The sequence below is a fragment of the Caretta caretta genome, chromosome 6 (genome assembly GCF_965140235.1).
Source record: "Caretta caretta isolate rCarCar2 chromosome 6, rCarCar1.hap1, whole genome shotgun sequence".
Lineage (NCBI taxonomy): Eukaryota > Metazoa > Chordata > Testudines > Cheloniidae > Caretta > Caretta caretta.
In genome coordinates, this window is record NC_134211.1 from 37,587,151 (window position 1) to 37,615,040 (window position 27,890).

Sequence of the window (27,890 nt, forward strand, 5' to 3'; positions counted from 1 at the left end):
TTTATATTTCACAAAAATTTAAGGAAGATAAATTCCTTAAAATTATCCTAGAGATAATCAGCCACATCCCAGCCATAAAAGAAAACTCTAAGCAAGAGTCAGGAATTGGTGAAAAGAAGCAAATTGTATCACCACTACTATAAAATCCGGCAATAGCCTTTTATTGCAATGAACTTGTACAGTGTCTAGACAATGTATATTTCTGCTGTGGGAATGCTACAGAGCAGAAAGGAACTAGTACAGAGCCCACCTGTTTTTAAAACAAAATTTCAAAAATAAATGTAATAATTGCTCTCATCACTATTGCCCAAACCAGCAGAAAAGATGGTGTAAAATTGGACTCTTTCTATTTTGCTTTAAAAATGTTATATTCCTGAAATGCATCACATTGATATCTGACACAAGGCATTCAAGAGTTGAGTTTCCTCTGTAAGTGCACCAAGCATCAAAACGAATGACGGCTGCATTTCAAGTTTTTGTCTGTGTGATTTTGTGTTGGGGCAGGGAGCCTGGGTCTTTCAGGGGATTCTGCGTCCCTGTAAGCCAAGCTCTGGGATAGTTCTGTATAGGAGTACAAAGGATAATAGTGTGGGTGGGCTAGGAGAATGGCATAGGTATAGCTGGCCCCCAGCCCAACTCAGGTGCACTAGAAACCTGGGGCTGCTACATTTATCCACGGGCTATAGTAGCTGCCATGGTCCCAGATTCCTTGGTGTCCTATGATCTCCCTCCAGCTTGGTGAAGGATTCAGTCCCTGAGCTCCTGCATAGGTTAGAATAGGAACTAAGGTTTACTCATGGTGGGAGGATTTTTCCCCATTTGTACTACAACCAGTATTGTATTGTCTCTCTATCTCTCTACAAAAGTTTCCTCTTGTATTTTGGATGGGATTATTAGATACCCAGCCCCAAAAAATGGAACAACTTTGTTAAGCTGGAGGTAATGTTGTGAGCAGGTATCTTAAACTTCAAGGGAAAGAGCTTCCAAGAACTAGTACTTAACGTGCCCCTCCCCCTCAAAAAAAGTGGAAAAAACCCAACAACCCACCGTTAGCGACCCAGGAGATTCCAAGTTAAGATTAAATTTAAAATAAACCCAGGCATGTGAAAGTATGGAAATAGTTAGAGTATGCAAACAACCTTACAAATGATACACCATACTATACTAATGATACAAACTAATCCTATAGCGATTATCCAGTCATATAATAGGAATTGTTTAAGACTTCGTATCTACAGCACATACATTACTCAGGTTTCTTAGGGATGTTGTGCTTATTATTAATGTGTATTTTTATAGCACTGTGTATGGTAGGTGCTTTGCTGAAACTTCAACGCAAGAGCAAACTTGGCTGTTTTAATTTGTTGGACACAAAGGGCCAGATTGGTAAAGGTATTTAGACACCTGCTGATGCAGATAGTAGGGCTTTGAAAATCCCACTCTGCAGCTAAGTACCCGTCCACAACTGGCCCAAAGCAGCTGAAGTACTTGTAATACTTATACTATTTCCCTCGCTGTCTGAATATTTTCTGTGGAGTTTAATATGGGACTCAGGAAGAACAACACCAACTCTGGTCCCTCTTGTTCCATATCTGTAGCACGGATGGCTCAAATTGACGTGCCATGGGAACACGGGAGCACAAACGCTACCGTGCTCCTTTCAGGGGGCTGATTTCTTGTGAAACCCCTCAAGTTTCACCTCACTTAAAAACTACTTGCTTACTAAATCAGACATAAAAATACAAAAGTGTCACAGCACATTATTCCTGGAAAATTACTTACTGTTTCATTTTTACCATATAATTATAAAATAAATCGATTGGAATATAAATACTGTACTGACATTTCAGTGTATAGAATACAGAGCAGTATAAACAAGTCATTGTCTGTATGAAATTTTAGTTTGGACTGACTTTGCGCATGCTTCTTAGGTAGCCTGTTTTAAAGTTAGGCAAATATCTGGATGAGTTGATGTACCCCCTGGAATACCTCTGCATACCCCTGGTTGAGACCCACTGCTCTAGGGGGAAGTGGGGAGTCTTGGTGGGGAAGGATAGGTCAGTATGTGTGCAAACTGCTTGGCTCTCTTACCCAATAAAGCAGTGTGTGAGGCAAGCAAGAGTCTGTTGCCACAGCTTCTGCTGCAAGGCAGCCTACAGTTCCAGTTGCATAACTAACTACTGGAGATTGGGACCAGTGAGTTTGGTTCCTGCGAGCTACCAGGCACATGTGAAGCACCTGGCGGTGTGCCTGTTACCATGATTTCAGTGTCAGTCTGCATGCATTTACTTACATGTACAGTGAGTGCAAAATTCAGGGCTGCTCTATACCCCATGCAAACCTAGTGATTTCAATGAGATCGCACACTATAAGGCTGCATTGAATTCAGGCCATTGTCAGTAGTTTTTACACAAACAGCCTCATACACTTGCTTTCAGTGCCATCTAGTGGATTAAGCTCATGATTGTGATTCCTTTATTGGACCAACTTATATTTTGATGCACTGGCTTTTAATATCATTGTAGCTTCCTTGTTGCCTCTTTGGGGACAAACCCATCTACAGACAATTTCTGCTTAATTCTTAAGGGCTAAAATTTGCAGTGCAGATGAAGATTAGCGTCTACCATGCTCAGAGGATAAAATACAATTAACCAGATTTACAGCAGTATGCAAAACATTTGGTTCCCCAAACACTTTCTTGGCTCCTAATGCATAAAGGCTTTATCGTCCAATAAATATCAGTTAACATTACTTCTTCATAGTCGGAGATAAGTGGTCCCATACCATCATTAGTTATGTGCCATATGCTAGATTTTGTTCTATCTAGATTTTGCTGTTTAATTTACAGAAAAACAGCTTCCTGCCCGTCTTAAAACCTTGCATATCTTGGATATTTCCTTCAGGGCCGGCTCTAGGTTTTTTGCTGCTCCAAGCTCCGAGAGCGCAACTGCCCAAGGAAAAGAAAAAAAGAAAAAAGGATGGCTGGAACGCGGCCCCTGGAATTATGCCGCCCCCAAGCATGGGCTTGCTTTGCTGGTGCCTAGAGCCGGTCCTGATTTCCTTTCCATGATGCTTCACATTTTTAGGCTATAGTCTAGACTCTTATGATTAGAATGGTCACCTGCACCAGACCAAGAATACAAATTGGATTATGTTCTCAGTACAAATGCGTGCTGATATCAAGTTTAAAGTATGTATAAAGAAATAGTCTGAAGTACTTTCAGGTCTTGTAGCTGCCTCAAAGGCCCACTGCCAGTTTTTTTGGCAGGGTGGGGTGGTTGGGTGTTTTCCAACAACACTTTATTTGTTTTTAAAAACATATTTGTTTCTCCCCATTGCAGTGTGAAAGATTCTTAAACAGATCAAACTGACTGTAGAGGTGAAACAGAGGATGCAAGTATCTATGAAATGCTGTCAAAGGCACAGAGTAAATCAAGTGGAAAAAATAGACTGTGCTCGTCTGGCTTTGGTACAACAGTGTTAGGAGCTGTAACTCACGAACAGCTTATGCTGAAATCAATGTGTTAGTCTCTAAGGTGCCACAAGGCCTCCTGTTCTTTTTGCGGATACAGACTAACACGGCTGCTGAAACCAGTGTTAGAATAGATAACTCTTTCTCATGGGCCCATGTGTTATATTTAAAATATAACATTTTATAAGATCAATGCACGCTACATGGTGTGCTGCTCTAAAGCGATATACTGGCAAAGCTGCCGTGTGAAAACTGGAGATTTGACTCCTTGGAGCTCTATTCAAGGCACAAGGTCCATGCAACAGTGTGAACAGGGGACTGCCCAAGGGGGCAAACAGGGGCATAGTCCCCTCCCTCCAGTCAGTGGGGGCACAGAAAACTCCTCCGGTCCCAGGGCTGTGGAGGGAGGAAGGGAGAGCCAGCTCCACCGGCACTGGGGCCGTGGCAGAGTGAGGCAGCTCCTCTGGCCTCCAGGGGAAAGCCAGTTCAGCCACCCGTGGGGCTGCTGTGGGAGGGGGTGAGAGCCAGCTTCTCCAGGGCTGCAGCGGGAAGAGCCAGCTCCTCCTGCAGCTATGGGAGGGGGGCACAGAAAGTGCCCCTCCAAAAGCAGCAAAATTTTTATTCCTGTGCATACCACTGAGTGTGACTGAGCGGTGGGAATGGGCTGAGAGGTGAACGCTAGAATCCATGAGAGAGGAGCTTTGAGCAGGACAGAGTACTGCTGTCAGCAACCAGTTTGGGGTGGATCAGAGAGAGGTTCAGCGAGGTGGGCCAGGGACAACCAGCAGCGTTGGTATAGTTTGAATCTTTTAATCTGGTCATCTAAGCTACAAAAACCAGTGTCCACATACCAGTTGAAGTTGAACTGCCAGCCGAATGGTGGCTATCATAAGGGAGGAGCAAACTTCTTTGCCTTGCAAAGACAATGGGCAATTTTGCCAAACGCACGTGTGTAACTACAGTCGGTTCCATGTGAGTCAACATTCTCATGGCTACAGATGCCGCTCTCGCTCTCTCTGGTGCCTCTGTTTGTGCTGGAGAATGAGACGTGCTTCCATGGGGAGCATAAAAATGAAAAATATTGGTATCTGGCAGCCAGAGTCCTTGGTTGAAACTTGGTAAATGAATTTTTTACAATCGTCTTTCAACATGATCTTGTGGCATTTGCTACTGAAACTGCAGGAAACGAATTGAAAGCCAAGAGCATATCCATTTGTCTACTTGTGCAGCTGCTTTAAGTAAGCGTAACAGAAGGCTTTTTCCCTCTTGATGTTTGCTAGTTTGATGCTGATGGTGGAGTAAACAATATTCTTCTGGACTTTTATGAAGCACCTGAGGAGACGGCAAAGCCCATACTGCCAGCATTTTAGATGCACTGAACCATCTAGGGCTGAGGATGAGAAATGTCATTGCCTGCCAAGCAGTTAATGTGCCCATCAATTAGGGTACAAACTTCTCTGGCTTTTGGAAACTGGAGGAAAGGAAGCGGAATATCATTCAGGTGGACTGTAATTGCATTGTTTTGCATACCACCACGACACGCTGCATAAAGTTACTGAGTTTTGATGTTAAAAACATAGTAATAAAGGCCTTTAAATGAGTTTGCATGCAGAGCAAAGAATGATAAGTGACTGAAATATTGTACCATAAAGTTCTTAAGCACATTTGATTTTGCTGGTAAAATCTGTTCCTGGTAGTTAAGATGCTGATTCTTAAGTGAAAAACTATAAAAAAGTGGGGTGGGTTTTTTTTGTTTTTTTTCTGTTTTGCAGTTAGAGTTGAAATGTGACAGACTGTGTTATCCTGGTATTCATCAAAGAGCAAGGGAATGGAATCAGCATGAAGCTAACAATTCTTGAATGTTACAGCACTGTGTGTGACGGTAATGGTTCCTCCTGAAATGGCAATGCAACACTGCTGTAACGACAGGCACCTGGGTGCGTTAACCAAGAACAGAGATTAACTTTACTGGTTTCTTATCCAGTCCACCCAAGGAGCCAGTTGGGAAGCTAGGCCGGAGGGAGCCAGTGATCATGACACTTATGCCCTAAGCCAGAGGTGGGCAAACTACGGCCCATGGGACTGTCCTGCCTGGCCCTTGAGCTCCCAGCCGGGTAGGCTAACCTCCGGGCCCTCCCCCGCCCCCCCCGTCCTCGCAGCCTCGCCGCGCTGCCAGCGCTCTGTCAAGGTGCCTATTCATGCGCATATGCGGGGCAGGATTAGCCCATAGCCTTTTTATGGTTGGATTATTTAAAACATTAACCAAATGGGCCGGAGGTGGACAGGGATGGCATTGTCTGATCTACTCTCCTTCTCCAGTGCCTGGCCACATCAAAGGTAGCCATGACACTGGTTCTCTACCTCAGTCTGTCACTTCAGGAAGGAAAACCCCTGAGAACAACAGTGTAGGAACATGTCTGAGCTGCAGTCCAAGGGGTCAGCTTCTGGGCTGCTCACGCTGAAGCAGAGCCAAATGTACCTTTAAGGCTCCTTTATGCAATAGTGGACTGCTCCAGGGGCCAAACTGATTTCCTCCCCTCCCTCAGTCCTCGAGATGTTACTCAGCCTTCAAAGTGAATCACATCAGGCTGTGTGAGCCCTGCTACTTACAGGGCTGTTATGGGGGCAGAGCAGCATTTGTGGGGAGGGGAGCATTCAAAACCCCCCTCATGGTGTCTTTCCAAAGGGTCAGCACTCGCAGAGACACCCGACCTCCTTTAGGGATCGGTTAGGCAGGGGCAGCAGCTCCTGCCTCTGCTCAGAATGAGCTAATGCAAGCGGAGTGTTAAATTAGGATGCACTTACGAACTATTATATCTTTAGGCTGCGTCTTTCAGAGTCTGTTAAATTTGAGCCAGAGTCTGCATTCAGTTATGTGTGCCCAACCCCAGTGACATGGAGCTGTGTGTTATGTCAAATGATGATGTTTGTTGCCATTCCCCATCCCCATTATTCTTTCCACATTCGAGTTGTACACTGCAGTACCTATGGTTTTATACCTTCCTTTCCCCCCCATAAATGAACAATTTGCATTAGTCTGGTGAACAGAGTCTGCTTTGTCATGCTCCTACATCTGTTTACCTCAAGTGGGCTGTGTTGGTGTGTCAGGATATGTTGTCCCCCTGAGCCAATACTGTATACTCCAGTAGTTACTAGGGTGACCAGACAGCAAATGTGAAAAATTGGGATGGGGTAATAGGAGCTATATAAGAAAAAGACCCAAAAATCGGGACTGTTCCCATAAAATTGGGACATCTGGTCACCCTAAGTAGTTACTTAGAAAGCACTCAAGCTCATGCCATGCCTAAAAGGGCCTTTAAAACGACAGCACTGACGTTAAAAATATTGCCAACTTCTTGAAAACTGGCTTTCAAGTATTCTTGCTTGCTTCATAATCATCTCCTTTAAACAGTTAATCTGTATGTAAAACTAGGTAACTCAGCAAGTAACGTAGAGTAAGTTCATCGTGGTACAAAGCTAGCCTTTACTATCTAAACAGCGACTGAATGAAAACCTTAATTGAGTGGAATGTGGTGACTATCATTAGCCAAATCCCACTCACCTGAGTCCTGCTAGGAGTTCCCCTCATTTCAACAAGCCTACTTGTGTGACTAACAAGGGCCAGATGTGGCATCTTTTGTTGATTAGTCTATGACATTGGTTCTCAATGGGGGTGGGGAGGTACACAGTGGTCTTCCAGGGACTAGGTCAACTCATTTGCCGAGTTTTACAACAGGCTACATTAAAAAGCACAAGCAAGGTCAGTATAAACTAACATTTCATACAGATGACTTGTTTATACTGCTATATATATTATACACTGAAATGTCAGTACAATATTTATGTTCCAATCATTTTATTTTATATTTATATGATAAACATGAGAAAGTAAGCAATTTTTCAGTAATGTGCTGTGACATGTTTATATATTTGTCTGCTTTTGTAAGCAAGCAGGTTTTCAGGTGAGGTGAAACTTTGGGGTACACAAGACAAATCAGACTCCTGAAAGGGGGCCAGTAATCTGAAAGCCAATGGTGTATGACATATGGCAATGTACATGTAAAAAACTGATCAGTCCAATAGAAGCTCATACAAGCAATGGAATTTTCATAATAAAGATGTCTTTATTCCAAAATAATAATGTGTTAGCCAGACAACTACAAAACATCTACACAAGACTTTGGTAAGAAATAGATTCATGACTGCTTTCTCAGAAATTCCACAGGAAACAAAAACTAAAAACTAATGAACACATTTTTTTTTAAAAAATTGTGTGTTAAAACCTATTGTACATTTAAGCCCCTAACTTTTTGTCCATTACATGTAAAGCTACTATAGCTCATGTTAGAAAATATAACATACACAATCTGATACGTGGGGTGTACAAAACTCTGGTGTGAGACCTGTGCTTTCAGTTGAAAACTGTATAATTCATGAGTTACAAGCAAGAACCATTTAAATGTTTTATTGATTTGATATGCAGTGAATATTATGCTACTGGAAAGTTTACATTAACAACGCAATCATTCTACATACTATATATCAGAACTTTTTGTTTTCCTTAGAAAATCAACCTATTTTTTTGTTTGTGTATATATATAGATATTTTATTTATTTTTTTTTTTTACAAAAAGTAACAAGCTTAAATATTTTTTTGTATCAAGGTAGAAGAAAGTCAGCAAAGTGAACTGGGAAAAATGGATCAACAGAAAAATAATACGGTAAGCTGGATCTAGACAGAAACCACCATATCTCTAACTGCAAGCTATTTTGTGATTGCTAGTATTAAGAATGTGAAAACTCAAACATCCATAGCCTTGGTGAGCCGAAGAGGAATGATTGGAAATAACAGTGAGCTGTCCTGGGTAAGGGAAAATAAAGGAAGTTGGTTATTGAAATTGAACTAGAAACAGTGTAAGGATTGCCAGAAGTTTTTCCTTTTAGGCATGTTCAAATAATATCACATTTCATACATACTCGAGTATATATTTGGATTCAACTATCATCAGAACATAGCCAAAGGGAATAAACCTAACATTTAAAACCATCTGATGACATGGAACATACAGGAAGAATGCTAGTGACTGGGAACAGAGCATCGACAATTGATGACATTTTGTTACAGAAACTGGAGTGGCCTTTTACGTAGGTTTTGCAGAAGCATGAACAAGCCAGAAGGGCTTGCGAAGTAGCAGCACCCGATCCAGGAGAAAACAAAGAACTCTCACAGCCGACAGGACCACTATGGGCTTGTCAGGTTAAAGAGGCACAAATCTGAGCTTCTAATGACTACCATCGACTGCTTGGCACCTGTTGGTGTAGAAGCTGTTACCAAGAGCAAGGGCTTGTAAAGAACATGTGGCATGGTTCTCATTTGCATCTGTGTTTCTACCCAGGGACAGCTCCTGGGAACCTCAGGGTTTAGTCTGGTACCCACCCTTTCTCCTGAAGAGGCTGTCTGGTCACTCCTGCAGTATTTATGATATTCCATGGGGTCTTTTAGCTCAGATGGCTGCTTTGGATAGAATAGGCCAGGCAGGTAGGGACCATACATTTATTTGTGCAAACTTAGTGATCATGATAAAATGACCTGAGCTCAGTCAAATGCAAAGTGTTTGGTTTTCAGAGGTTAGTGAAAAACCTTTTTCTGGTTTGGCTCCGCAAGGTTTGCACCCACTGCTGCATTGGTCTTAACTTCATTCTGGGGCCAAGAGATGCAGCAAAATGTACTAAGGTATTAGGGAAGGCCCAGCAGGGGTTTTACAGAAAGGGGGGCAGAGCCTCAGCCAGACACTCCGGGGGGGCAGGGAAGGCTTCCTGCTGTTGTTGGAGATAGAATGACTCAAAAGTGGCAACAGTCCACATGAATTATGAAATTCAAAACCAGGTGCTCGATTTTGGGGCTTGTGACCAAGTATAAATGATCTGAATAAATTATCTACAGCTGGTTTAAAAGGAAATATAAAATTTCATTTTTTCCCTTCATTTCTCTCAAACTTGTTTTTAGAAAGAGTTATCAATGAACAGTCTTTATTCTCAGTGCATCATTATTGATAAATAGGTTTATAATCCCTTTCTTGCACAAAAGTTACAAATGTACCTTTATTTCCCAATTTTAAATGTTGAAACCTTAAGAAATGAAGACTGACCAGTGCATTAGCAGGCCTGGGATCCAGCAGCTGGTCTGTGTCCGGGGATAGTACCGGATGCTTCAGAGGAAAGGTGTGAAAAATCTCAAGGCAGTAACATACATTAGGTATGAGAAGTTACTTTCTGACCTTTGGCAGCTAGTGGGTGGCTTAGGCTGTCAGGCATGATTTTTATCTTAGCTAGTGAAACTTCAGGCCATAGTTCTATAATTCACAAATGTCTACGCGTTTTAAAAATCCGCATAAACTGTTTGTTGCAAGAATATATCCTATGGCCGTGAATGTCACAGACTGATTATGCATCAAGTAACACACAAAAATCCTTCTATTAGTTTTCAGTTGGCTGCTCCCCCCATCTGTGCATAAGGTATATCTCAGCACCTTTTCAACACCATTCATTGTTTTATATACCTCTTCACTAAACTATTCCTAATTTTTCAGTCTCTCATATGGAAGTCCTTCCATGCCATAATCATTGCCTTTGTCTTTCTTTAGACCTCCTTTTGGAGATGGTGGTGGGCAGAACCGAACATGGTGTTCAGGATTAGGGTTCACACTGTCTGTATTTTTCCTGTGTGTGATTTTTTTTATCACCACTGCTCATTGAGCAGACACTGTTACTGAGCTATCCAGACTGATGCCTTTGTATCTGAGTTGTTTAAAGAAGTATGGGGATCCTCATGAAGAAAAATATATAGGATAGTAACTATTCAATACTAGTTTAACCCTCATGGTGGGAAGAGATAAATATGTATCTTTAATATTATTGAACCAGCATTATTGAAATTATTCCTTGGCACAGTTGTGTAATCACATAGGCACTGCTTTGGATATTTTGAAATCAAATCAAATGAGACAATTCCTTCCACGTGTGAAATATGTCACTTTAACTTAGTTACGTTAATATGCATGCACCCCATGTCTGTACAGGGAATATTTCTATATGGCTATTGCATATCCACAGAGATGTTTTTATTTCAGAGTTAAATGACTCACAATGACTTACTAGTTTTATGCATTAAGGGCTAGCTGGAGTATCAAGGAACCACTCTCAGCATACATTTGTGAGGAAATATTTATAAAATATATTTCTTGCACCAGCAAGACTAAGAAGCAACCCACACTGCAAAAATGAAGACTAATATACACCATTTGTATATATTTTTTAAAAAAATCAAACCATGGTTGACTTTCCATTTAGCTCAGACTCCATCACTTTGCAGCCTAGGGTTTTGCTAACAAGGGTGAACATTACATGCTCTTATCTCCTTCTTGTCTTTGCAGCTGGTAAACTGAGTGCTTTTGAACCTCTTCTTTACGGTCATGAAGCGTTCCTGAATTCCACCGCCACAAAGTTTGGTACATTCTGACCAAGCAGTCCATGGTCTCATCTTACAACCTAAAAATAAAAACATTTATCAATGCTATTTTAGCTAGCTTTTCATCTCTATCTCCCCGGTGTATGTACGCATACACACTCTCAATATTTTATTATTGTAGCACTAAAAGGCTCCAATCAGGTCCAGTCTAGGCCCATTCTGGTAGGTGCTGTACAAAAGACAATTCCTTCCCCCAAAAGTTTTCATCTACCTGTTATAACCTAGACTGTAATTACCAGAATGTGCGGAACAAGGTATCATTCAAACAAGCATATAATAATCCAGCAAGCGTTAGCATCGCACATGATATAGCTAATCTTAGGGACCATGTTTGAAAATATTACGCCAGTCGAGAGCAGCCCGAGCATTAGAAATTTGATCCCGATTTGGATTAGAACGTCCCCGTAGACCAGGGATGTTGGTATTGGAGTTTTGCTAAAGCCTAGCATAGAAAAAGATGCTAGCTAAGACATTTATAGCTGGATTTAGGAGCAAATTTTGCCACAGTTCAACTTAATTGGAGCTGGAGTTTTTAGTCAGTGTTAGCTTTTTTGGTGGTCTAGCAACAAATGCCAGATGAGTCTAATAGCTGAATGTTCCACAACTCATTGTTTGTACAGAAGGACCTTACTGAGAAAGAACAAGATATTCTTAGAGATGCACAAACATACCCCGTTTTCTTTCGGGAACGGGTTAAAAGCTCTCTAGCTGCAACTTGCTACTGAAGTTCAGATCTGACCTTCAATGCTGAAAGATGAAAGCCAAGAACACAAGCCCACTGTAACTTGATTGAAGCTTTTTCTAGAATGTAATGCTATTGCAGTGGCGTGCTGCTACTCACAGACTTGTGCCTGTTATGAACAAAGGTCAAGCTGCCATGAGTAGCCTAAGGAATGTGGATAACACACACCTGGATACAGCTCACCATCTACATCTTCCTTGGCATGTTCACTTCTCCTTTTCTCACGGGCTTCTTTCCACCGCCTTTTCTCTAGACCTGGACCTCTCAAGCATTTTCTTATTCGGCATTTTTTACGTTGGACAGTTTCTGGGCATGGCGCTCCTCCAAACTGTGGTTCCATTTTAATCATTCTTGTCCTGATCATATGACCTTTTCCACAGGATTTATTGCATTCAGACCACTTGGACCACTCAGTTAATTCACAGTCAATGGCTGTAAAGAAAGAAATACTGGCAATTGTAACAACTCTTTGGGACCTTACCAGATGATGTAGAAGCAACATATGGCTTTGCCTAATGAGCTTTCATATCCAAAATACGTGAACATGACGATTCACCCAGTCTTCAGAGTAAGTTTTGAAAGAAAACACATTAAAAATCTCTGCACAATCAGGAGGAAATACTTTGCATTAGCTGCCACTCCCTCAACCATCCCGGGAAAGAATAGTGCTGAGAGGTCACCAACTTTAAAAAAAAAAATAGTCCTGTTCCTCCTTAAATGCTCTGCTCTGGTGGCAGGAAAGAAGGTTTTGACCATCTATTAGTCCATTTTCAATAGTTCCTCTGGAGTAATGCACACCACCCCAAACATCATATGAGTAAGGATGTTAAATAATGAATACGGTGCACCCGTATAGGACCTGCTCTCCAAGAATCTCAAAGCATTTTACTAATAGTAATGAATATTAAGAATAGTCACATGATTGAAGCAAGTATTGTTATCCCCATTTTACAGCTGGGGAAACTAAGGCACAGAGCTTTTTAACTTTAGTTTTTTTACAGTCCCAGAACAAATCAGTGAAAGAGACAGGACTTGAACTTAGATTTCCTGAATCATAGTTCCATACTGTAGGCACAGGGCCATTGATACCCCAAAAGTCTGTATTCAGGACTTTCCAGCATTGCTTTAAAAATCAAACTCTCACTGAGTGACTAACACTCAAAAAGCAGAAATAATCATATTTATTCCAAAAAAATAATTTGTAAATTATTTAAGAAGCATTCAGTTACAAAATTGCATCATAAGAATTTGTGCCAGGGGTTATACCCAATGCTGTCTCTGGCTAAAAATGCAGGCAGTTTTATGCAGGGCATTATAACACTTGGCTGGCAAAGAGTACAATAAGAATATTTTATCACATCCATCAGTAAGGGCTTCCTCTCTGCCTTGCTTTTCTTAAGAAGTGCAAAGCAGCAATAAGAGGGCAGCTGGGGATTCTGTCATGTGCGGGAAATCCCAGGTGGTGTATGAGGCTCTGCAGCACTTGGTAGGAAGCTGCTCTAATTACACACACAGAGATCAGAGAAACAGGAGCATAGTTTTAAGCCACACTGCCCCTGGGTGCTAAACTTGAACCAAACCCAAGGCCCAACATTTTACTTGCTTGCTATTGGAGGAGACTGGAAGAAATTATTCATTTGGAAAAAATCATGGTTTCACTAACTAACTCTTTACTGGCCTGGCATGGAGTTGGGTAGGTTGAACTAATTTCCAAATCCACTATCATCTGAACTATTCGTAGACTAAACTGTGTTTTGCCAAAGTCCCCCCATCCACATCTTGTTATTGTCTCTCATGGCCTATGTCATGGTGTCAGTCAAGTTCCTAGTGCTCAGGAGACACCATCACATCAACAATTGGCAAGAAGTGACACCCTTAGTGGTAGACTCAGCAGAGGCCAAGAATGCTGGTCCTTCCACCCCTCTAGGTTTAAGATGGAAGCTGGGGTTGCTGCTTCCCATACTGTCCTTGTTCCAATAAGGAGAAGATTGTGAATGGCTGAATTTTCATTCATACAAAGAGGTCCATGGACATGCTATTATATTTCATAACTACAATAAGCAGAAAGAATCCAGTTATATTTCCTTAAAGGGAACAGTTAGTAAGGAGCTAAGATGTGGCATGAAAAGACGGCAAGGTGTTCATTTTTTAATAAATCTGGCACTGTGGGAAATCTGTATACTTTGAGTGAAAGGCACTGCACATGCTAAGTGCCCTCTCTATCTCACATATTAGGTGAGGGTAACTTTGCCTGGACTGGATTACCTGTGGAGATGAAGCACACTGGATATTTTAATAATGGGTTATTGCTCATTTAAGTAGTATATTCTCAAATATGCACATTGTATGCAGGTCACACAATATGTATTTGAGTACCAGGATAGTCTAATGTAGCTCATGGAGTATGAAACAAGAAATCTATAAAGCACACAGAACAGCCCTTTAAATATTCATAGCGCCATTTGGGGAGGCCCTGGGGTTTTTTCCTCTGCCACAGTGGATTACCCTGTGGGGCATTTATCTTCACCATGATGGGCCTGCTGTCTCTCCCAGCTGATAGTAGCCTTTATAGGTCCTCTTAATCAGCTGTGCAGACCTCTCAAAGTCCTTCACGCTGCACATATTCAGCATCTTCCAGATTTCATTTCCGAAGGACTCAAAGTTACAGACTCGCTCCCCATTAACCAGATGGGGTTGGGCAGCCGAGGAGGCAGGCACCCCGTCAGGTTCCAAGCAGCAGGCAGTGGGTCTGGAGCACAGCCACCGCAGCCCTGTCCAGGCTCCACAGCACAGACGAACCATAGCACCACGTGTTGATGCTCAGGCTACGTCTACACTATGGGCTAGGCATGTGATTCCCAGCTTGTGTAGACATCCTAAAAATAGTAGTGTCGTCATGGTAGCCTGGGCAGCCAAGCCATGGACTAGCCAGGCCGAAAGCAAACCTGCCTGAACCGCATGGGTGTGTACTCAATACGGCTAGCCACCGCTTGCTGCTGTCCACACTATTTTTACTGTTCTAGCTCAATGAGTGCAAGCATGAGTGTATTTACACAAGCTGGGAATCACACCCTCAGCTTGTAGTGTAGATATAGCCTTAGTTTGCAGAACATGTGAAAATAGCCTTCCTCTTTCAGAGCTGTTCCTACACTTACGGCACTCTGGAAGCATGCACTTCTCCACTTGCTCCAGCTCCTCATTACAGTCTCCAAGCTCAGCTGCAGATTTCAGCATCCTTTGCCGGGTCCTCATTCCCTTCCCACAAGTGACACTGCAGTCACTCCATTCAGACCAAGGGGAGAGCATACAGGGAATGGTATCTAGTGCATGAAAAGAATGATTAGCAAAAATAACGAATCCCCATTATGCTGACAAGTTATTTAAACACAAAGCTTTGAAAGAATTAAATCTGAGCATTTGAAGAAGGGAAGCAACCCCTGTTTCTTGTATTTTGCTGTTAGCTTGCTTTTTGTTTTATTCAAGTGAACTTGATGTTCCTACAAAAGCTCAGATGAAACCAAAATTTTTTTCAGGTTAACTATTAAAAATGTTTCTCTGCAAACTTTTTTCCACTTTGTTTCTGCATTGTTACTGCATTAGAATCAAAATACTCAAGAAAGGTACTTGTGGGCCCATTTGAAACTAGGAACTTCCTGTGAGAGAGCCTGATCTTGTGTCATTTATAACAGTCTGATTCCAAAACAAAGAACTCATCAGGGGCTGGAAATAGTATTTCATTCTAGACTTTTTTATTCCTTTATAGTAGGGGTGGGCAAACTTTTTGACCTGATGGCCACATCTGGGTATGGAAATTGTATGGCGGGCCATGAATGCTCAGAAAATTGGGGGTTGGGGTGGGGGGTGAGGGTAGGGTTCTGCCTGGGGGTGCAGGCTCTGGGGTGGGATTGGGGATGAGGGTTTGGGGGTGCAGGAGATTGCTCCAGGCTGGGACAGAAGGGTTTGGAGGGTGGGAGGGGGATCAGGGCTGGGGAAGGGGGTTCGGGTACAGGCTCTGGGCTGCATTTACCTCAAGCAGCTCCCAGAAGCAGCAGCATGTCCCTCCTCTGGCTCCTACGCAGAGGTGCAGCCAGGTGACTCTGCACGCTGCCCTGTCCGCAGGTGCCGCCCCTGCAGCTCACATTGGCTGCAGTTCCCGGCCAATGGGAGCTGCTGGGGCAGAGTGCGGAGCCTTCTGGCTGCCCCTACATGTAGGAGACGGAGGGGGGACATCCTGCTGCTTCTGGGAGCTGTGCGGAGTGGGGTCCAACCCCGCTCCGCGGCTGGACCGCCAGAGTGGGGCAAGCCCTGGACCCCGCTGTCCGGTGGGAGCTCGAGGGCTGGATTAAAACATCTGGAGGGCCAGATGCAGTACCTGGGCCACAGTTTGCCCACCCCTGCTTTACAGCAACAGTAATTACTTAAGGCAGTGGGTATTCCACTATGGAATACTTATGGGTGCCAAAAGGTATTTTGCTAATATACATGTGTATAGCATCTGACAATGATACTGTGATATTCTGAAAGCATTGTTCTGAAAAAGTAATACGGCCATAGCAGTGAATAATTTTTCTGGAACTGATATGTCATCCTTTGGGTGGAAGTGGTACCAATGAATGTTCTCTTGAGGCAGGGAATCTGGTGCAGGGAAAAGTTGGGAATGTTTCCTGTTAGACACATTATTTGATGTGCTCAAACAATGTGTCATAAGAGTTGTCATACTTCTGTGTGTGACAGGTGGCTCGTAGACACTTACGGCACTCTGGCATCATGCATTTCTCCACCTCGGTAGTTTCCGTATTGCACATGGATCCATCAGCTGGAGTCATCTTAATCATTCTATGTCGCTTTTTCATTCCTATTCCACAGCTAGCACTGCATTCATTCCACTCTGCCCATTCCGTCACAAGGCAACTACTAGGAGCTATTTATAATGTAAAGAGAAAAAATCACTAATAGTACTCATCTAAGAAATGGTTCATTTAGTGCTTTTGTTACGGATTGGATTTTGCAAGGCTAAATGAAATACTTACAACACTCCTCATTTACAATACATTTCTCAGTTTCTTCAGTAGGTACTTTGCACATCGAGCCATCATCAGGAAATTGTTTCACGTATCTCTCTCTAGATCGCATTCCCATTCCACAGGAAACAGTACAGGGGGACCATGTAATCCATTCGGACATCATGCAAGTGGAACCATCTAAAATACAGACGAGAATTTCAATTACCTACATTGAGATTGCCACACCTTTGCCTAATAAATCTCATCTACCCTCCCCCCCAACCTTCTTTTCAGATTTCCATATTTCTGTTTATCCACTGTATCTCATTTCTGTCTCCTGTCTTATTCTGCCATTTCCTCCATTCCTCACTTCACTCCTTTCTTCTTGCTACTCCTCCTTAACCTTCAAACATACACTCAGACAGCCTACTGAACTGCAGTAGTGAACACAGAGGACCGCATTTTCTAAGGGCACTCCATAATTTTCCACATGGGTGTTTGCAGTTTTGAACACACAAACACGTATGCATGTACTTTTCGTCAACCATCATCACTTACATCCAGAGGTGGGACCATGGAGTTACAATAGAAGGTTGGACCTCCAAGTTAAAATGCCCTCCCCCGCAAAAATATTACATTTTATCCCCTCCACTCTTTCCTGTTTTGTTACCTTCATCACTACAGCCTGGGCCCATACATGGCTGAAAATCCTGGGTATCTGGACAAGGCACACTGAGGTCCAGCTGGGCTTTAAGCATTCTCTGCCTCATCCTCTTGCCCTTATCACAAGTGGAGGAGCTGCAGGCTGACCAGGGGGACCAGTTTGAGTAAATGCAAGTCTCAGGGGTGTCATCTAAAATCAATCAAAAGCAGAACATGTCAACAATGGGTTAGTCTCCATTTATGCCTCTTCATTTGGTTGGTGACTTCACGAGATGTTTAACATGATTGGTTCCTTGCTGGCTAATGAAGTATTTCACTGTTTTAAATTTCACTCAGCTGGCACCTTTGTGTGATGCAGCTTGGAATTCTTCCTTGTGTTAGGATATTAAGAAGTTTGTTTTAATTCCTCCCAGATAGTCACCTGTACTGTACATTTCTAACAGATGGGACAACTGTTGCCAAACTTCTGTGGGCACCACGGTGGTTCTGTGCAGGATGCCAGGCCAAAAAGCCGCAACAGAAAGAATGGAAAACTGCATCACTGTGACTTTCAGTGGGACTTGTGCTCTTAAGTCACTTAAGTGCTTTTGAAAACCCCACCATTGTCAAAAAAATCCACATAGCAGAACGTAATTAAAAAGTACCTTCTTCTTTCTCTTCTGGAACAAGATCTGCTACAATGTCATCTACATTATCAGGGATGATATTGCATTGCTCTCCCTGCAAGGAAAGAGTGGTAAAGATTTAAATGAGGAAAGTAATGGGAATAAACCAGTAGGTGTTGGCAGGATGTAAAACTAGTTGCTAGAAGCTACACAGTAACACAAGCAGGGTTTGTGCTCCAGTACCTTAACAGTTGTAAAACTACAGGAGTTATTTATGCTTGTATGCAGGGGGCTAGCACAAATCCTGTAACGCACTCAATTCCAGTAAGGCTTAAATGCTGCATACACATTGTGCTGGCCTGTTTCATAGTGGGGAATTTCACCTCTAGAGAATTTAAAATATAGGCAAGAAATGGCAACTGGCTATATAGGTTGGGATTTCCAAAAGCGTATGTATACATCTAAGGAAAACAACCTGAAACGCTGATATGCGAAGACAATGGGAAAGCTGGCTAGAAAAAATGCACAGAGAAACCTAAGTGTGAGAGTAGAGAGCAAACTAAAATGCCTGCAGTTTCAGACAGTGGCAGAAACAATGTAGTTTGGGACTGCATATGCAGGGGCCTTACATCACAAAGAAGGATACGAATGGCACCTCTGAGTACTCTGGTGGTGGGGTTACATATAGAATGCAGTGTACAGTGAGCTTAATAAATTGGGAGGAATTTGGAGAAGAGCAACACCAGTGATTAAAGGTCTGCATATATTCTTTTGAGGGAAGATTAAAAAAAGTCTATGCCCAAACCATAACTAAGGACCTGCAGGTTTGAATCGTTGCTGATGTGGTTCTAAATTACAACGAAGACAAGAATATATTCAAGTGGTATAAAAAGCAGAAAGAGCAGTGATTCTTTAGGAGGATCCCCTATGAAATAACAGAGACAAATAGGATGAAACTAAGCCAAAGGAAAAGTAAATTGAGTGTCAGGAAGCATTTCTTAACACAGGGATCCACAAGACCATGGAATAAGCTCCCATTGGAAAGTCCATCACTTGAATCATTTAACGGTTGGATGGGCAAAGAACTGGAGAACATACTGTAAGGTTCCATTCTGCATTGGCAGGGGACTAGATTATGTGACTAACCACATTAGGTTTTTCATTTCTAATCTCCATGCTTCTATGAAAAAGAAGTACTAAAATATGCAGCAGTGGACGTTTCTATCAGAATAAGGAACAGTAGATTAAAAGGAAAGGAGTACTTGTGGCACCTTAGAGATTAACCAATTTATTTGAGCATGAGCTTTCGTGAGCTACAGCTCACTTCATCAGATGTATACCGTGGAAACTGCAGCAGACTTCAACCGATTAAAAAAATCCATAAAATATATTAAATTTTATTTCGTCTTTACTGCTGCCTTTTAGAATTTTATATTGCTACCTTTCGTGCAATTCTCTCAATGACAACTCTGGCCACCACTGCTATAGACCCTCCTTCTGGATCATAAAAGGGACTTTGAGGGTGATCAAGGCTCGTTAGTGGTCTTATCTTCTCTTGAGGAATTGTAGGCTTGTTGGGTGACTGCAATCAGAAAGAAAGAGATACAAATATAGATTAAAAAGGAATAAAAACACATGTATTTTGAATAATAGAATTCAACACAATGTAATTCATATACAGAAGTTAGAGCTGCTTCTGAAATGTTCAATAGGAAAATATCCCTTTTCAATGGAATGCATTCTCCCATAGCAACGACCGTCCATTATGCAGTATTTCTGTAAATCTGTGGAACTAGAACTTAACTAATAATTCTGTTCATGGTATGTGAGGTACAGTAGCACCCAGGTCACCCTACAGAACTGTGTTGGCTCTGCTGCTGTAACAGGAGAAAAATCAGTAAACACTTATTTTTGTCCTTGAAGTAAGACAGTTATTGCTCTGAATACATACAGGGAGCAGATCTCAAATGAGACCATAATGTTTTTATTTGTAGTCACTTTTCCATATGGAACTTCCCTTTAGTGTCACAAAGAAAGAGACCGAAAAGAGGAGAGAATGCATCTGTGGATGGAGAGAGACGAAACCAAAGACATCCATAGTGAAACCTCCCTCACGTCAGTGACTTTACAACAGAGATGAATTTGTCACAGCATGTTTAAAATTACAGGTAAGAAACAAACAACTCAATATTATTTCTTCAGCATATTTCAAAGCTTCGACTTGTTTTTAAGTTTTGTGATCCATAAATGACCCTTAGTAATTATTTCTTTAAAATAGTAGTGGCCAGACTGAGAACCAGAATTTGACTGGAAATCCTGGGGGGAAAAGGGCACATTGTGGGAGAGGATTTTTTTTAAATTTAATTATTTGTTTCCTCTTTGTGTAGAAAGCTGGACAAACACTAGGACCCAAGCTAGACAACACATTGTTTAATTTTTTATCTTAGAGACGTATTTAAGTTATTGCATGTAAGACAAGTTCAGGACAAATGGTATGCTATGCTATTCAGTATGCTATTTCTTCTCTTGCAGATTAAGAACAAAATCCTATTCTTACTATTTGGAGCCATAGTGGGGAGGGGAAGAGAAAACAATCTTATGAACCCAATAAATTTAGAACATAAGCATTTCCCCATCCCCTAAATATTTAGGTTGCAGTTGAGAGAGACCAGGTAGGGTGAGAATATAGATCTTGAAAGCAAATCCATCGTAATTCCTTGCCCCTGACATTTTAAATGCATAATTGTAATCACTGAAGTCCTATTTTATATTACAATACATTGTAACCAACAACAGTTGAGGAGAGTAAAAGCTTTCTGAGTTTAAGTTACATTTTGAACAGCACATTAGGAGACAGATCCTCAGCTGGGTAAACAATAGCTTCATTGAGGTCACTAGGGCTATGACAATTTACACCCCCGGTTCTTTATTCTAGGTACTTTATCTTTGTCTTCCTAACAAATGTCTTTGTTTTTATTATGTCATATACCAGAAGAGGGGGGAGAGGCTTCGTGAACCTAAAACCGAACTCAAAAAAGTTATGAGACTAAAAACTAGGCAAAAAGTTTTTCTTTTGGAAAGCATGCTATATAAATGTGTGAGGGGCTGGGCAAAAGTATTTGGTGCCCAAACAGGCCTGCCTATTCCTATTCCAAACCTATTCTGAGTCTCTGCATGCACATTCTCATTAATTGAGCTCATATATATATTGAATGCAAACTCACAGTTAATATAAAAATCAAACCACGATTGAATTCTTCTGTTGATCCCTAGCTAGTGTCTGATACACTTTGAAGTTTACCTGACCATGCTCAGAATGCTCTTCCAGGTCATAACTATTTCAGAACAGTGATGGTGTCTGATCTCAGAAAACAAACCAAATGGTTTGCTTTGCACATAATTGCATTGCATATTTGTCCTGCAGTCTGCCTCAAGACATGAAAAACATGGAATGGCTAAAATGGAATGGAGAACACTTTTTTTTTCCTTCTTGGATGTTTGTTTTGTTTTACATCTGAGATCAGTCAAGAGGTCAGCAATAAAAACTTTGTATGTCTGAATATTGCCATAAAAACTCATCACTGAAAAGGGTAGAGAACTAGAGCAATAGCTAGAGAAGGAGTGGAAAATTTAGTATTGACAACTGTCTTTTACATCAACTTTGTTTTCTGACAAAAACAGAAAAAGTTTGTTAAAAATGTCCACTGTACATAAAAAATGTGTTTTGGGACAGTCACAAGTCCAAAATAATTTTTATTAGCAAACACAATTCTGTTTGGAGCTAGAGAGTAAAATAAGGCATTATTTTAACTCTGTGAATTCTCAGGGAACATTCATCAACCTAATCACTTTTGGGGAATTTACAACATAAATATGAGCATCGTTAGTTACTTGTATTATGGTAATGCCTAGAAGTCCCAGCTGAGATTAGGGACCCATTGTGCTAGGAACCATACAAACATATAGTGAGAGACATAACTAATAAAAGGCAAGATGAAAAGAACAAGATCTTTAGATCTTCACCTGTATGCACTACTTTAATTACAAATTGCTTTAATTCTTTATATTAAATAGCACTAGCTTTTATAAATTATTAATCTATTTTTTGTCCTGATGCCTTTTTATACCAGAAGCCCAGGGTTTTGGAGTTAGTGGATTTCATGAATGGTGTCATATTTTACTGTTGGAGGATGAGTATAGTTAGCAGCCAGGTGGCAGGAGAGGCACATTTCATGTCAGCAACTGATGAGTGAACGTAATCTCCTGATTGCTTTGCTTTACCACAGAAGACAGGAATCTTCCACTCGATGCATACATTATTTTTGCTTGTTTGTTTCTTTCAAAACAGATTTACTGTATTGCAAACATAACCATGCAGGGGACAGTGTAAGAACAGAAGAGCTGCAGCTGAAAAATAATTCTGGTGATAAATGGAAAGGCAGGTCTGTGGAAGCACAAACATATAGGAATCAACCAAAAATCTCAACGGCATTTTCTCTCTGTGCAGTTACTCATGATCATTTAGGTAGCTGTAGTGTGATCACTCCACAACAGGATATCTGAGTCAGCCAAAACGTCAATTCTTTTGGTCCCCTGCAATTCTGTTCACATATTTCTCAAGAATCTTATCTTGTCCACGCACTGAGGTGCACAAGTTCTTGTCCCCAATCATAATTTCTTTGCAAACCTTTAGGATGGTTCTTTATTCTATGTGCCTTCCCCCATGCTGTTGTTTTCTTTTTTATTTCCTCCTTTTCCAAGAATTTTATCTGTTTTTGTAGCTACCTGTCTTTGCTACTGGAGCATAAAACTTTCTGGGAGATGTGGTTGGCTTTTGCTCAGCTTTTGTTGGCTGAGTCTATATGTTTAGCTCCATACACCATCCCAAGGATCACACAGATGCTGCAGACTGTTCTCTTATATATCCATAGCTTGATATAGAGTAATTATTTCCATGCTGGTACAGATTTTGTAACAGATAAGAAAATAAGAACGGCCATACTAGACCATACAGGCTAGACTAGGCCATACAGACCAATGGTCCATCTAGCCCAATATCCTGTCTTCCAACAGTGGCCCATGCCACATGCTTCCGAGAGAATGAAAAGAACAGGACAATTATCATGTGATCCATCTTCTGTTGTGCAGTCCCAGGTTCTGGCAGTCAAAGGTTTAAGAATACCCACAGCATGGGGTCGTATCCCTGACCATCTTGGCTAATAGCCATTGACAAGCCTATTCCCCAGGAACTGATATAATTCTTTTTTGAACCAAGTTATACTTTTGGCCTTCAGAACATACCCTGGCAACAAGTTCCACAGATTGGCTATGCGTTATATGAAGAATTACTTCCTTATATTTGTTTATACTTGCTGCCTATTAATTTCATTGCATGACCCCTAGTTCTTGTGTTATGTAAAGAGGTAAATAAACCTTCCTTAGTCACTTTCTCCACACCATTCACGATTTTATAGTTGTCTATCATATCCTCCCTCAGTCTCTTTTCTAATTTAAAGTCCCAGTCTTTTAAATTACAGGTTTCAGAGTAACAGCCATGTTAGTCTGTATTCGCAAAAAGAAAAGGAGTACTTGTGGCACCTTAGAGACTAACCAATTTATTTGAGCATGAGCTTTCGTGAGCTACAGCTCACTTCATCGGATGCATACCGTGGAAACTGCAGCAGACTTTATATACACACAGAGAATATGAAAGAATACCTCCTCCCACCCCACTGTCCTGCTGGTAATAGCTTATCTAAAGTGATCATCAAGTTGGGCCATTTCCAGCAGAAATCCAGGTTTTCTCACCCTCCACCCCCCCACACAAATTCACTCTCCTGCTGGTGATAGCCCATCCAAAGTGACAACTCTCTACACAATGTGCATGATCATCAAGTTGGGCCATTTCCTGCACAAATCCAGGTTTTCTCACCCTCCACCCCCCCACACAAATTCACTCTCCTGCTGGTGATAGCCCATCCAAAGTGACAACTCTCTACACAATGTGCATGATAATCAAGTTGGGCCATTTCCTGCACAAATCCAGGTTCTCTCACCCCCTCACCCTCCTCCCAAAAACCACACACACAAACTCACTATCCTGCTGGTAATAGCTCATCCAAAGTGACCACTCTCCCTACAATTGTATTGTGCATGATAATCAAGGTGGGCCATTTCCAGCACAAATCCAGGTTTTCTCACCCCCTCCACCCCCATACACACACAAACTCACTCTCCTGCTGGTAATAGCTCATCCAAACTGACCACTCTCCAAGTTTAAATCCAAGTTAAACCAGAACATCTGGGGAGGGGGGGGGTAGGAAAAAACAAGGGGAAATAGGCTACCTTGCATAATGACTTACTCACTCCCAGTCTCTATTTAAGCCTAAATTAATAGTATCCAATTTGCAAATGAATTCCAATTCAGCAGTTTCTCGCTGGAGTCTGGATTTGAAGTTTTTTTGTTTTAAGATAGCGACCTTCATGTCTGTGATTGCGTGACCAGAGAGATTGAAGTGTTCTCCGACTGGTTTATGAATGTTATAATTCTTGACATCTGATTTGTGTCCATTTATTCTTTTACGTAGAGACTGTCCAGTTTGACCAATGTAAATGGCAGAGGGGCATTGCTGGCACATGATGGCATATATCACATTGGTGGATGTGCAGGTGAATGAGCCTCTGATAGTGTGGCTGATGTTATTAGGCCCTGTGATGGTGTCCCCTGAATAGATATGTGGGCACAGTTGGCAACGGGCTTTGTTGCAAGGATAAGTTCCTGGGTTAGTGGTTCTGTTGTGTGGTATGTGGTTGTTGGTGAGTATTTGCTTCAGGTTGCGGGGCTGTCTGTAGGCAGACTGGACTTCCGCCGACGTGCACGGGCTGAAATTGTGGAAAAGCAGCATCACTTGCCCCATAACCTTAGCCATGCGGAACGCAATGCCATCCACAGCCTCAGAAACAATTCTGACATCATAATCAAAAAGGCTGACAAAGGAGGTGCAGTTGTCATCATGAATAGGTCGGAATATGAACAAGAGGCTGCTCGGCAGCTCTCCAACACGAGTTTCTACAAGCCATTACCCTATGATCCCACTGAGAGTTACCAAAAGCAACTCCAGCATTTGCTCAAGAAACTTCCTGAAAAAGCACAAGATCAAATCCGCACAGACACACCCCTGGAACCCCGACCTGGGATATTCTATCTACTACCCAAGATCCATAAACCTGGAAATCCTGGGCGCCCCATCATCTCAGGCATTGGCACCCTGACAGCAGGATTGTCTGGCTATGTAGACTCCCTCCTCAGGCCCTACGCTACCAGCACTCCCAGCTACCTTCGAGACACCACTGACTTCCTGAGGAAACTTCAATCCATCGGTGATCTTCCTGATAACACCATCCTGGCCACTATGGATGTAGAAGCCCTCTACACCAACATTCCACACAAAGATGGACTACAAGCCGTCAAGAACACTATCCCCGATAATATCGTGGCTAACCTGGTGGCTGAACTTTGTGACTTTGTCCTTACCCATAACTAATTTACATTTGGGGACAATGTATACCTTCAGATCAGCGGCACTGCTATGGGTACCCGCATGGCCCCACAGTATGCCAACATTTTTATGGCTGATTTAGAACAACGCTTCCTCAGCTCTCGTCCCCTAAAGCCCCTACTCTACTTGCACTATATTGATGACATCTTCATCATCTGGACCCATGGAAAAGAAGCCCTTGAGGAATTCCACCATGATTTCAACAATTTCCATCCCACCATCAACCTCAGCCTGGTCCAGTCCACACAAGAGATCCACTTCCTGGACACTACAGTGCTCATAAACAATGGTCACATAAACACCACCCTATACCGGAAACCTACTGACCGCTATTCCTACCTGCATGCCTCCAGCTTTCACCCTGACCACACCACACGATCCATCACCTACAGCCAAGCTCTGCGATACAACCGCATTTGCTCCAACCCCTCAGACAGAGACAAACACCTACAAGATCTCTGTCAAGCTTTCTTACAACTACAATACCCACCTGCAGAAGTAAAGAAACAGATTGATAGAGCCAGAAGAGTTCCCAGAAGTTACCTACTACAGGACAGGCCTAACAAAGAAAATAACAGAACGCCACTAGCCGTCACCTTCAGCCCCCAACTAAAACCCCTCCAACGCATTATTAAGGATCTACAACCTATCCTAAAGGATGACCCAACACTCTCACAAATCTTGGGAGACAGGCCAGTCCTTGCCTCCAGACAGCCCCACAACCTAAAGCAAATACTCAGCAACAACCACATACCACACAACAGAACCACTAACCCAGGAACTTATCCTTGCAACAAAGCCCGTTGCCAACTGTGCCCACATATCTATTCAGGGGACACCATCACAGGGCCTAATCACATCAGCCACACTATCAGAGGCTCGTTCACCTGCACATCCACCAATGTGATATATGCCATCATGTGCCAGCAATGCCCCTCTGCCATTTACATTGGTCAAACTGGACAGTCTCTACGTAAAAGAATAAATGGACACAAATCAGATGTCAAGAATTATAACATTCATAAACCAGTCGGAGAACACTTCAATCTCTCTGGTCACGCAATCACAGACATGAAGGTCGCTATCTTAAAACAAAAAAACTTCAAATCCAGACTCCAGCGAGAAACTGCTGAATTGGAATTCATTTGCAAATTGGATACTATTAATTTAGGCTTAAATAGAGACTGGGAGTGGGTAAGTCATTATGCAAGGTAGCCTATTTCCCCTTGTTTTTTCCTACCCCCCCCTCCCCAGATGTTCTGGTTTAACTTGGATTTAAACTTGGAGAGTGGTCAGTTTGGATGAGCTATTACCAGCAGGAGAGTGAGTTTGTGTGTGTATGGGGGTGGGGGGTGAGAAAACCTGGATTTGTGCTGGAAATGGCCCACCTTGATTATCATGCACAATACAATTGTAGGAAGAGTGGTCACTTTGGATGAGCTATTACCAGCAGGATAGTGAGTTTGTGTGTGTGGTTTTTGGGAGGGGGATGAGGGGGTGAGAGAACCTGGATTTGTGCAGGAAATGGCCCAACTTGATTATCATGCACATTGTGTAGAGAGTTGTCACTTTGGATGGGCTATCACCAGCAGGAGAGTGAATTCGTGTGGGGGGGTGGAGGGTGAGAAAACCTGGATTTCTGCTGGAAATGGCCCAACTTGATGATCACTTTAGATAAGCTATTACCAGCAGGACAGTGGGGTGGGAGGAGGTATTGTTTCATATTCTCTGTGTGTATATAAAGTCTGCTGCAGTTTCCACGGTATGCATCCGATGAAGTGAGCTGTAGCTCATGAAAGCTCATGCTCAAATAAATTGGTTAGTCTCTAAGGTGCCACAAGTACTCCTAGTCTTTTAAATCTCTCCTTATATGTAAGCTGTCCCATACCCATAATCATTTTTGTTGCCCTTCTTTGTACTTTTTCCAATTCTCATTGTTTTTTGTTTTGTTTTGTTTTTGAGATGGGATGACCAGAACTGCAAGCAGTATTCCAGGTGTGGGCTTACTATGGATTTATATAGTGGTATTGTGATATTTTCTGTCTTATTATCTATCCCTTTCCTAATGGCTCCTAATATTGTGTTAGCTTCTTGACTACCGCTGCACATGGAGCAAATGTTTTCAGAAACCTATCGATGATGACTCCAAGATCTCTTGTTTGAATGGTAGCAGCTAATTCAGACCCCGTCATTTTGTATTTATAGTTGGAATTGTTTTCTAATGTGCATGACTTTGCATTTATCAACACTGAGTTTCATCTGCCATTTTTTTGCCCAGTCACCCAGTTTTGTGAGATCCCTTTGTAACTATTCAGTCA

The 27,890-nt window shown here is 42.0% G+C and overlaps 1 protein-coding gene across 1 annotated transcript in view; it reads right to left on the reverse strand.

Moving 5' to 3' along the window:
- Window positions 1-7,576: 7,576 nt before the first annotated feature.
- The window catches only part of SPON1 (spondin 1), a 331,470-nt gene continuing 311,156 nt past the window's right edge, over window positions 7,577-27,890 (reverse strand). Inside the window, exons 9-16 of the mRNA XM_048854086.2 lie at window positions 19,455-19,595; window positions 18,053-18,128; window positions 17,416-17,598; window positions 16,773-16,943; window positions 16,496-16,663; window positions 14,898-15,062; window positions 11,911-12,174; window positions 7,577-11,020 (exon numbers count right to left, since the gene is read on the reverse strand). Of these exons, the coding sequence (XP_048710043.1) occupies window positions 10,857-11,020; window positions 11,911-12,174; window positions 14,898-15,062; window positions 16,496-16,663; window positions 16,773-16,943; window positions 17,416-17,598; window positions 18,053-18,128; window positions 19,455-19,595 (1,332 nt within the window). The 3' untranslated portion in view covers window positions 7,577-10,856. The remainder of the gene's footprint in view (window positions 11,021-11,910; window positions 12,175-14,897; window positions 15,063-16,495; window positions 16,664-16,772; window positions 16,944-17,415; window positions 17,599-18,052; window positions 18,129-19,454; window positions 19,596-27,890) is intronic.